The 12794-nt window shown below is 32.3% G+C and overlaps 1 protein-coding gene across 1 annotated transcript in view; it reads right to left on the bottom strand.

Annotated features, from left to right (window-relative positions):
- Positions 1 to 6476: 6476 nt before the first annotated feature.
- LOC140434795 (serine protease inhibitor 88Ea-like) overlaps positions 6477 to 12794 on the bottom strand; it is a 111864-nt gene continuing 105546 nt past the window's right edge. The window contains exon 5 of the mRNA XM_072523313.1: positions 6477 to 7322. Within this exon, the coding sequence (XP_072379414.1) occupies positions 7041 to 7322 (282 nt within the window). The 3' untranslated portion in view covers positions 6477 to 7040. The remainder of the gene's footprint in view (positions 7323 to 12794) is intronic.

The following is a 12794-nucleotide window of genomic DNA, read 5'->3' as shown; positions in this document are numbered from 1 at the left end:
CAACGTGCCAAACACTGTCAGGCTATTTTGCATGAGATAATCAGCTAAAGGATAATGAGTATAATAATTATCTATTTCCAGCCATCTATTCATACTGTAATGTCATCAAAAGTTAAAAAAAAAACTGAAAATTGACAACTACCATTTTTTGGCGCAATACAGAAAGCCTAAAGATAGGTTTCGGGATCTAGCACAACTTAATCTGGCATGGTATAGCATTCACATCTCATAATATTTCTTGCAAGTGATTAAATGAACTGTTGCCGCCCAGAGGAGTACATTGAAATCTTTCTTTCCGGATTTCCTGCAGTCAGCCTGCCCAAATCTTCTAATCCCAAGTAAGCTCGTAGTACCTAGTCTGTTGGATAAAGGTTCATGCAAGTGTCCCCACTTCTTGTAAGGTTTTAATTTGATCTGTCGCCTCCATTGAAAGCATTTAAGCGGGTGCCCTACGATTTCTTTTGTCCATCACTACAATGCGACCTCAAGAACAGAATATGTATAACCAGTAGGATCCATTTCATATCCCACACTAGTGCATTCCACAGTGACTTACTGTCAAAGGGACAAATGAAGTTCTCTGCATTGTGCGCTACAAAAACACATCGCCCAAGTATGCCGATTGGCTCAACGAAGACGAAGAAAAAAAAAGGATCTTTCAAAACAGTTGAACTGGACTTAATAAGAAAATGTCTACAAATTACCAGAGCAGATAGAATAAGAGCAAGGGAAATATGGAACAGAATGGAAGTAGAATGCTCAATTACAAAACAGTTGGAAAACAGAGTCCTGCAATGGTACGGATATGTACAAAGAATGCCAAAGCACAGATGGCTGAAAAGAATATTGGACTTGAACCCGCCGGAAAGAAGACGGAGCGGAAGACCTGCTTCAAGATGGAAAACATACATAAGTAGATAGAAACCTCAAAGATGGCTGAAAAAATAGAGTGCAATGAAGGACACAAACAGCGAACTCATAATGGGAAAAGCCGAATAAGAAGAAGAAGAATTAATAATTTAGATGGTGAAAATTTGAATCCTACTCTTGCTGACCAATTATTGATACTCTCTAGTGTGTTTTGAAGTAACACACATATACTAGTTGTGTGCTCCTACCTTGACAAAATAGTGAGAGATCATCAGCGTAAATAGCATGCTGGACTGGTGATTTTATCATATAGCATATGACATCAATACATATTAAGAATAGTATGGTGCTAAGAACAAAACCTTATGGTAGCCTATTCTCTAAAGCTTGTGGTGCAGACATTTTGCCATTTATGGAAACTTGAAACGTTCTATCCATTAAAAAGTTATTAATGAAGGTCGATATGTTACCTTCTAATGTGAGGTCATCAAGTTTTGCGAGAATTACTGATTTTAAACTACTTATTATCGAAAGCACTTTCTATGTCTAAAGCAACGGCTATTACTTTATTCTTGTTTTCCATGGCGTACGCAATTTCAGACTGTAGTGTAACCAGGTTGTCTATAGTATATCTATTTTGTCTAAATCCTGACTGAAATGGATTTAATAAATTTGTGACGTTCTAAGTACCAGTTTGGGCAATTATTTATCATTTTTTCTAAGACTATGTCTAAAGCAAAGGCTATTACTTTATTCTTGTTTTCCATGGCGTACGCAATTTTAGACTGTAGTGTAACCAGGTTGTCCATAGTACATCTATTTTGTCAAAATCCTGACTGAAATGGATTTAATAAATTTGTGACGTTCTAAGTACCAGTTTGGGCGATTATTTATCATTTTTTCTAAGACTTTACATAATAAACAAGTTAAAGAAATATGTCGAAACGAACTCGGAAATGCTAAGGAGGAGTCATTCTTTTTAATTGGTATCATAATGGATATCTTCCATAGCCTGGGAAACTGCTAATTCGTCCTTAATGTATTGTACAGATTTAATTTTCTTAATGTATCTGAGTGTACTTTTTTAATAAATATTGGGGGAATGTCATCTGGTCCGGCAGCAGAACTTGTGTATATAGTCTAGTGTCTGTACATGACTAGAATTCGCTTGTGTATATATATTTTATATATTAAACTTAGAGCTAAGATTAATATTATTATAAAAATTAATATTAAACTCACCAGTCTTCCGGGTTGAACCGCGTCGATATCCATTTTGCCGAGCTTTCGACATCCTCTCTGATGTCTTCTTCAGGGCTTCCGAGGTCTCAGTCTCCCGAGCCCCTAGACACTACTACACTCACTAGTCACTTCTAGTTCACTCACTAGTTCACTACGTGAACTAAGTGAACTCACAAGTAGTGAACTAGTTATAGTGTATAGTTTTAACTCAGAGTTAAAACACACCAGTAAAAGATGACAACAAAATTTTTACTATTTTTACCTAAATTTTAAAGAATTTTAAAATGTATTTTGTCCACTATTTTATATTTTATGTGTGTTATTAATGTTGAGTGTCTATGCTTTTATAAATAATCTCAACGACTATGTCTTGAAAAAGGAATAAAACCATTCCGAAAGCTAGACAAAAAGTCATAAGAGTGTTTCATTAACATCCCGGCCAATTTTCTGACTGCAACCCTAATAAACTTTGTTGTTAGTTTATATTGACAGTCACGAATATCCAGTAATTCTTATATATATATATATATATATATATATATATATATATATATATATATATATATATATATTATATATATATATATATATATATATATATATATATATATTATATATATATATATATATATATATATATATATATATATATATATATATATATATATATATATATATATATATGTATTCTGTTTTTGGATTCGTTCAAAAAATGTTGTGGAAAGGTAAAAACAATATTTTCGTAAATAAGAGCGGGTATTTTATATGTTGTGTTGCGTCCATTGATTTAATTTATTTTATTCCATACTTGAGTTGGTTGTGTGTCAGTGGTTATATTACTGGAGAATTTAATCCAAGAATCCCGTTTACTTTCTTTTACTACTCACTTTGATTTGGTCATTAGTCTCTTGAAATTAATGAAATATTCTACTGATAGTATTTGGCGAAATTTGTTTAAAGCCTTCTTACTAGCTTTTACTGCTAAATTACAATGTACTGCAATGTACCTATTCTTCTGCTGCTTGTAGTATACATTTATTAACATGTTCAACATCTGTATCAGCATTTTTTTAAAAACCAATTAAGTTAACTCGATCCTACACAGCTGCTCCGAATAGTTGCCCATTAGCTTTTGGACATTCCATTTACTCTTGTAAGTAAAAGAAGGTTTAACTTCGTTATTGGTGATAAAGATAGGGATGTGATTACTGTCGTAGAGACTATCGAGCGTTTACCAGGTAAGAAGAGGAGCTGTTATAGCTGCATATGTAGAATTATGAGTATAATATAAATCTCCAACAAGCAGGAATGTAGCTGGGAGTTGGTTAATGAGATTTAAAACCTCAACGCTGGCGAGAATATAGTTAGGAGGAATATAAATATTGATATGACAATTTTGTTGGGACGCCATGCAGTTACGGCTACAGCTTCTAGAGTTGTGTTTAATGAAAATTTTTGGTGAAAAACGTCATTTAAAATAAAAATAGAGGATCCGCAGCTTACTTTTAAATGTGTTGTCCTAATAAAATGATAGCTAGTTAATTTCTGGTACTTGGTCGACTAGTGAATTCATGTTTCATATCACTTAAAACATTGCAATGGCATATGATGTGTATGGCAGTCTCTTCTTCCATTTCGCATAGTTTGTATAGGTGTTTTCTTAAACGACAATGCCCACTCTTCATTTCGGTGACCGTTTTAATCACTGGTTTATTGAGATTCCCGAGAGTGTCCGAGAGTTTTTTATTAATATTCTCGATTATTTTCTTAGTCTAGATTTGCCATTGAGTTTCTCTTCATTTCTTTTGATGATTCCAGCCACTTCTCAATCTCGTTTTTTGTAGCATTTTTAGTGATTCCAGAGGATGGTTCTGGGCCTACAAAGAGCCTTATTTCTCCAACAAATCTGCTCGTTCATTCTCGTGCATCCCTTCATGACCAGCCATCTATATTAAAGACACATTATTATCTTTTGCCAGGTTAATAAGGATACCTTTGCAGTTCCTCACCAGTTTTTATTTTCTCTCTTGCGAGTGGGTTCTTTACTGCATTTATAAAGATAGCTTGGCTATCTGTATAAATGTTGATTCACTTTTCTTTGGGGTCTCATCATCCATGATTTCATCGATGCAGCCTACTAAAGCAAAAACTGCTGCTTGGAGCACAGTTGTATATTGATCTTGGCTGTAAGATTTATTATAATTACATGTCTGCCCAAAGACTCCTGACGCAGTACACCATATTGTCCCCATTATTATTTGGGACTTTTTGTTTTCCAGATCCTCCTCCTAAGTGCTTTCTCTGTTGAGGTTGGCGATCCATATGGCAAATTTCTCTCTGTTCTGAGCTTGATGAATTAATTCACTTCCTTTTGTGTGGGTCCAATCTCTGATGTTTCGTAGTCAAGATTTTTTCTTTCGTTCTATGCCCCTTTTACCTTCAATCTTGCCTTCTAATATTACCTGGAGCTGCTCAAATTCCCTATGGTGCATTATGTGTCCTAGATATGACGTCTTTCTAATTTTGATAGTATTGACCAGATGAGGGCGTGTGTTCATTGCTCTCAGTACTTCTTCATTCGTAGTTCTGCTGGTCCAGCTTATTCTTAGCATTCGGCGGTACATCCACATTTCAAATGAATTTAATTTGTTGACGTCATACTGTTTTAATGTCCAGGTCTCACAGCCATATAGTAATAGAGACCACACATAACACTTTAGTGTTCTCAATCTTATCGAGACTGATAGCTTGGGGTTACAGAGCATTTTACGCATATTCATGAAACCAGATGTTGCTATTTCAATGCGTCTTCTAATTTCTTTTGAGTGGTCTAGTTGACCATTTAGTTCTCTTCCCAGGTATATGAAGCTTTAGGAACTCTGAAGGGTGATACCATTTATTTGTATGTTAGGTGTAACTTGTTCATGGGGGTTTTTGTGGAATACCGGAATTTTGGTTTTGGAAAAGTTAATGTCCAAGCCCAGCCTGTGACTTTCTTCTGATATGTTCATCAATATTTTTAGTTGGTCTTCTGTTTCTGCTAATACTACGGTGTAATCGGCATATCTTATATTGTTAATGATAATTCCATTGGCTCTGGCACTTTCAGGGCGATCTTCAAGAGAGGCTCTAATTATATGTTCGGCATATACATTAAATAATAGGGGAAATAAAATGCACCCTTGACGCACTCCTCGTTCTATGTTGATGTACTTGGTGTTTCCGTTCTCTGTTCGAACGCATCCTGTGTGGTTCCAGTATGTATTACTTATGATAGCTATGTCGTGTCCGTCCAACCCTACTTCTTTTAGCACCTCGATCAATTTTCCGTGTTTGATGCGGTCAAAGGCCTTTCTATATTCGACAAAGCACACATACAGCCGTTTTTGAACCTCAAGATACCTTTCTGCTATCAGTGTCAATCCCATAATTGCTTCTCTAGTGCCTGTGCCCTTTCTAAAGCCATATTGAGAACGACTCAGGTATTCTTCACACTTATTTTGAATTCGGTTGATGGTGATGGTATAATCGTGTAAATCTTTTCAGTAAATATTAGTTCTGGTGTCAACATATCTAATTTCATCATAAAGATGGATTTCTTAAGTATAGTCCCAGTAGTATTTGTATGGCTATTCAATTCATAATTCGGCCTCTAAGTATTGTTTGCTGGAAATCTCAGGATGGTCATAAAGGCTACCGAAGAAATATATAATTCTAGCGAAGGGGGCAAGTGATGGCCTCTAAAAATGCTTTTCCTCTACTATTCAAGACTCCAATTATATTTAGAAGCACTTGTCTTTGTAGATTAATGAGAGAGGTTGCACAAAATTGAAAAGCCGTCTTTTTCCACCAAAGTGTTAAACCATAAGTAACTTTCGGTCGTATTTCTGATATGTATAACTAACAAATTATATTTGGTTTCAACCCCCAGGTTTCAGCTACAACTCGTGTGCAGTTCCAGAAGGGGCGTGATGTCCTGTTAATTAAATTGCTAATATGATTGATCCAATTTAATTTAAAGTGCAGGGTTACCCCTAGATACTTGAGTGTATTGGTTCTTTCTAGTTCCTCCCCAAATAATTTTAGCTTATTCAGTCAAATAAGCTTTCTCTTATTAGTGGAAGTACTAATAAGTTAGTTTTGGAAGCGTTCAAAGATAGGTTCACTTTGAAACACCAATTCTCTATGTAATGAAGGGCACATCGAATCTGATCCGCAATAGTACTGAGAAATTTTCCTCTAGTCACTATTATAATGTCGTCAGTGAAACCCTGGATCCAGATTCCTTGTCGGTTAAGCCCATGAATCAGGTTATCAACGACTGTAGTACAAAGGTATAGACGAGGATTAAATGAACTTAAAACTTTATCTTAGTAAATATTTAATCTATCACTTTTACACTTATAGTACATACAATAAAACAGTCACTGCAGTCTGAGTTAATTTGATAACGAATATTGTTCTTGCAAGTGCACAAAAAACAATATTTTTATATAGTTGGTTTAAAATATATAGCGGTTAATAAAATGGACTTCTCAGATATGTATCTCTCAGATGTGTAATTTATTATATATCTGGTTCCTGTTTTCTAGACTAGCATTATTAGAACCATTTATGATTATTATTGCTTAAAATTAGTAAAAAGTATGTATGTATTTTAAATACCTATGTGCCATGGTAAAAGTAACATTTGCTTATTTTAAAGCTAAAAAATAGGTTTATATCACGCCATAATTAGATATTAAATAATTAAATTTAGAAAATAAAACAAATTTGCTATGCACCAAAAAAATATGTACGAAAATACTCAGTCGGTAGTAGTTTTAACATTTCCCCTATCTGTCAAATTTATACAACTTTTTATGACATTGTCATTGTGTAATTTTAATAAGGTTGCTAACATTCCATTGCATTAGACTACATTATTCCTAATAAGGCCTTCTAAAAACTCCACTAAAAAGAACAGCTCTTTCCATCTTTTCATAAATAACATAAATAAACGGATGGTTACAAATAAATTGTGCAGGTTCGGCTGGTCTGCTCGATCTAAAACTGAAGAATGTTGTTGCAGCTGCTACTTTAGTTCCGTCTTCACCAACTTCAATTTTAGCTTTGTGCAACGATCCTCCGAGAGTCACTTTCTTTTCAGATAGGACTGATAGGTCTGAGGTGGGTTCAAAGAGATCTCCTACTCCCATATACTGAAGAATCTACAAGGAAATGAGTGATTAATACTAAGGCAAATGTTATGAAAACATCTTTTTTTTTTAATAATAATGATACATAATAATTTTATAAGAGTTATATACAGCTAAAAATGAGGTTGAGGTGAAAATAGGAATGATTTATATATGACATTTAATAAGATTGTTAAAATTGACATTATGTAAAAAGGTTTTACTAAGATTACAATAATAAATATATTTATACTAACCTGTAATATTGCTATACATTACTCTATCAAAGAAAATTTATATACATCTATATACAAGGTAATACCTAATATAACCTAAATTAGCGATCGGGGATAGATCCATCAACCTATTCAAAGCATTCAATATAGTATGATTTTAAAGTATCTCGAAAAATAAAAAGGCTTAATGGAGAATCTAATTTCAATGGTACAAATAAGATAAAGACAAAACTTGAGTCATTTTAACGTTATGACAAACGAAATAATCAAATGATTTAAAATATTTTAAATAAGAATCTGAGGTACATCGTCTAACAAATGAAGAAGACACGAGTATTAGCTGACTGTAGCAAAATGTGTAAACGAATAAAAAAAAAAGATTATTAAAAATAAAAAGAATAAAAAACGGTAGGATTTATTATCAATTGTCATAAAATAGATTATGTTCTTCTGCTTCTTCTTTTTATGCAGACGTGACTGTCTGTCTTTCAATGTGCCTCCAATGTGCCTCCAAGTTGTCGTTCCATAGTTTTCGTGGTCTTCCTGCTGATCGTCTCCTATTGGGGAACCGTCTTTACTATTCTATTTGCTGTCATTTGGCTTATAAATATGATCGTTCCATTCTACTCTTTTATTTCTTAACCAGACCTTGATGTTCTACACCTTGCATCTACGTCGTATATCCGTACTTCTAGCTCTGTCTTATAGTGTTTTACCATCAATTTTTCTAAGTGTTTTCATCTTTGCTGCTTCAAACATCCTTTTTGTCCTGACTCTATCAGGTCGTGTTTCTACCTCGTATGTCATTATTGGTCTGATGACTGTTTTGTAAATTCTGCCTTTCATTTCTTTCTCGATATTTTTATTTCTCCATATTATTTCATTCAGGCAACCATGCATTTTGTTTTTTTTTTTTTTTTTTTTTTGGAGAAAGTCATGTTAAATTTTCTGGCTGTTATATTAAATTGGTGCAGCATACGTTGTAAATCATCTTCACTTTAGAGAGTAGTATTGCGTTGTCTGCATAGCAGATTATTTTAAGTTGTTTCTCCCCCATTTGGTGTCATTTTTTGGTTTTTAAATTTAAATGTTGAACAAACAAGTTTCTAGTTTTACTTTTAAAGTGTTGTTTTGGTACATATTTACGGTCGTTTTAATTATTCCTAGAGGTATCTCTCTTGCGCACAATAAGTGGATAACGTCCTTTAATTTGACCCGGTCAATGTTGTAGTCCAATTATTTCTCTTGCACTTGACTTATTATAAATATAGCGTCGGTGCATGATCTTCCTAACCAAAAACCTTGTTGTTCTTCTGCTAGTGTTAATAATTTCATTCAGTTTATTTGTATAATTTTGGTTGTTATTTTAGTGTTGTAATAAGTGATGTACATATACAGACGAATGTTGAGAATTCCATGGGTACAAAGAGTTACTAATGTTGTGGTACTTCATCGCATGTGTAAACAAAAAGAATTATTAAGAATAATCAAAGAGAGGAAAATGCAATACTTGGGTTATGTGTTGAGAGGCGAAAGATATGAATTACTTCAAGTTATACTGGAAGAAAAAGTACAGGGCAAAAGATCAGTAGGAAGACGCCAGAACTCGTGGCTGAAAGACCTAAGGAGATGGTTCGACCGCTCATCCGCAGAAATCTTTCGCGCAGCAGTTTTCAAAACTACAATTGCCATTTGGATCGGCAACCTTCGAAAGGTGGCGGCGCCATGAGAAGAAGAAGAATAAATTAATTCCTCTGTAATTTTCCTGGTCCGATTTGTCTCCCTTTTTGAAGAGAGGTATTAGAAAGTTTGATCTCCATTCTTCAGGAATTCTGTTTTGTTCTATTATATTTTTAATTAGTTTTAATAGTTGTTTGGTCAGATTTGGTCCTCCGTACTTTAGAAGTTCGTTCGGTATTCTATTCTCTCTTGGTGATTTTCTGTTTCTTAATTTCCTTAATTATTCCTTTATCTCTTTACCATCAATTTTATTTCTTCGTTTGTCGTCATTTCTGGTGTTGGTGGTTCATTATCGCCACCTTTAGTAAGATCGAAAGTAGTCTGCCCATGTTTCTTTTTGAATGTATTTCATTTTTATTAGTACGTTCATCTCTTCTCTTTGTCCTCTAATCATTCTCCATATTTCTTTTTGTGTTCCTTAGAAGTCTGTTTTGAGAAGCTCTGCCAGTGTTCCCTTTTTATTTGTTTACCTAAATTATTCGTTTCATTTCTTATTCGTTTATAATGGTTTTATGCCTGTTGTGGTCTGTATTATAAAAAGGCTTATTCTTCTTTTCTTCACATTTTGTTTTCACTTTCTCTTTAAACCATGGGGTTTTCTTTTTTGATATATATATTATCTTTGCTTTCCTCTCTCCAAGTGATTCTGTTGTTGGGGTAATTATGTTGTTTTTTGAGTTTTTCCCAGCTTTCCTCGATGTTATCGTTTTCTATTATTTCATTCCCCATTTCTCCATTAAAATACAGTTGGCCGAGATAATTGCCAAAACCCTTATTTTGTGGTAATTTATAAATGTTATATAAATACAACATTATGGCAGTTAATAAGTTATTAAAGTGTGCTAGATACAGATCGACCAAATAGTTTATAAGTTATTCAATTTTATTTATCCCGGAGAGCGATTTTTTAAACAACTCTACTTGCTAAACAGTCTCTCTAGAGGTATTCTGTAAATCGCAATTGATTCTTTAAAGCTTCATTTTAAAGTAATAGTAAAAAAAATAACATTTTATTAAGTTTATTGCTAAAAAGGGCTGACTTTTTAGCATATAAACATTTATAATAACTTTGACATTTTTTATGTCACACTCTTATAAGTAGGTTCAATGTAAAACTGGGGAAAAACACACTTAAAAAAAAAACAGAACCTTCTATGACCAATACGAACCAAAATAGCATTTTGTTGTAAAAAGTTATAACCCGTTAACATGATGGTAGTCGTAAAATACCGCCACAAATATTTAAATTATAATATTAAATGTATATTATTTGTATAAATATATATTAATAATTATAAATTAATACAGTACATTTTATTCCTTTATTTAATTTTACAGTTTTTTTTTCAAAAAAAAATTCATTTTATTATAATTGCATTTAATAAATTTATTATTATTTCTGAAGGTGAGTGGTAATAAGTATGAATAATATTTTTTTAGTCAACTACTCCACTTTTACCTTAGCGGTATTTTACGAGTACCATCACCTTAACGGGTTATAACTTTTTACTCCCTTACTGCATATGCTATCTGTAGGTTGGATCATAAAATTTAGTACTTTATTTAGAACACGTTTAATTTTCAGCTGTTAATAAATAATGGAAATATAATTTTAAGAACAGATCTTGTTTCCTATTACTGATAAAAGATTTTGGTTTTTTTGGAAAGGTATGACATAAAAAATGTCAAAGTTACCATAAATGTTACCACAACCACCACAAATACGCTAAAAAGTCAGCACTTTTTAGCAATAAATTTAATAAAATGTTAAAGTTTTTTTAATATACCTTAAAAATGAAGCCTTAAAGAATCGATTGAGATTTACAGAATACCTCTAGAGTGACTGTTAGGGCAAGTAGAGGTGCTTAAATAATCGCCCTCCGGGATAAAAAGTTAAATAATATATAAATATTTGGTCGATCTGTTTGAAATTTAGCTCACTTTAATACCTCATTAACTGCCATAATTTTGAGTAATTATATAACATGTCATTACTCAGAAAACAAAGTTATTATCATTTATAAATTACTGCAAAAATAAGGGGTTTTTGCAATTATTTCGGTCAATTGTTTATGTATTTTAATTTGGAAACTCAAAATTAAAGAACTTTCTATAATCTACAACTTTTATTTAAACCATTTTTCTCTAAAATGCATAACAAACATTTTATAGGCAAATGATGCTTTTTTCATATTTTAAGATTGTTAAAAAAAAAACAAAGTAAAATCAGCTGCACGTCTTCAAGGATTTTTCATCAGCTACCCTTCATATACCCTTTAGATATCTGTATGATATTTTTACGTGAAATCAATGATTTTTTCACTGATAGACTGATGTATTAAGCCATTTGCGGAATAAGACGGTTGTTGACTACTGTGGTACTCAGGAAATAGCGCCATTTATTAGAAATTTTTTTTGTGTGCCTAACAAAATCAAAATTTTAAATCTGTACACCTTTACCTACTGTGACACATGTCAGGGCAGAGCAGAAACACCTTTTATATGTATACAAAATATACATAATATAACAAAAAATGCGACAAAAGTATTTCTTAAATATTAAAAACCTACTTACTAGAAAATCGGTCCACTGTAAACAGTGAAGTCATTCCGTTGTCTCGATTTAAATGGATTAAAGTTAGCTAAGAAGACCAATTTAAATTAAATAACAAAATCAGTTTGATAAAATAGGAAAGATCTACGACAATTTATTTAGGTAGCAGACCATAAAAAGAAAAAAAAACGATATGATATGATTCTGTTCATTTTTTGTTTAACAAAAAAGAAAACAAAAATGGGTTCAAAATACGAACCTTTTCAAAGCATTATACTCAATATTTAACCTTTTAAATAAATTGACTTAATAACTGAAGGCCTACAGAAAGAACAAATATCGTAGGCATGGGCGCCCATATATCAAAATCCAGGGGGGGGGGGGCAAGTCAACTCAAATTTTTATTTTGATCCATACAACTTAATAAAAACTAAAATAGCCGATTGCAAAAATATAAACATGATTTACAAACAGTAAAGAAATACCAGAAAAGTAAAAGTAATCTTAAACAAAAAATTATTAACAACATATTTGATGGTATGACTTTATACATACAAATTTTATTATACAAAATTTTTTATGTAGGAATAAAAAAATCAATTTTAAGCAAGGATGTTAAAAAATAGTAATAAAAAGAGCAGGTACTCTGAGATACGAAATGCAACACAAGCAATAGTGTAGTTTAAATAATATGTAAGTAACATAATATCTGAATTGAAAAATTTCTTTTACTAGAAAATTAAAACAAATATTCAAAACTGTACTACGTTGAAAGGGTTAGGGTAGGGTGTACAGTACACTCAAATACTTCGCTGGGTGCCAACTTATTTGACATTAAAAATTTGTACTATGTTGTAAACAATTGAAGAAATTTAATTAAAAATGTATTTGTTATAATTTATTTTAAAAAAATTAACATTTTTTTTCAGTTAGTATTGTATGTATTATAATTTATTGAAACGAATAATTTCCCAA

Source organism: Diabrotica undecimpunctata, chromosome 2 (genome assembly GCF_040954645.1).
Source record: "Diabrotica undecimpunctata isolate CICGRU chromosome 2, icDiaUnde3, whole genome shotgun sequence".
Taxonomy (NCBI): Eukaryota; Metazoa; Arthropoda; class Insecta; order Coleoptera; family Chrysomelidae; genus Diabrotica; species Diabrotica undecimpunctata.
The sequence above is the reverse complement of the archived record's forward strand: the minus strand, read 5'-3'. Positions and strand labels throughout refer to the sequence as shown.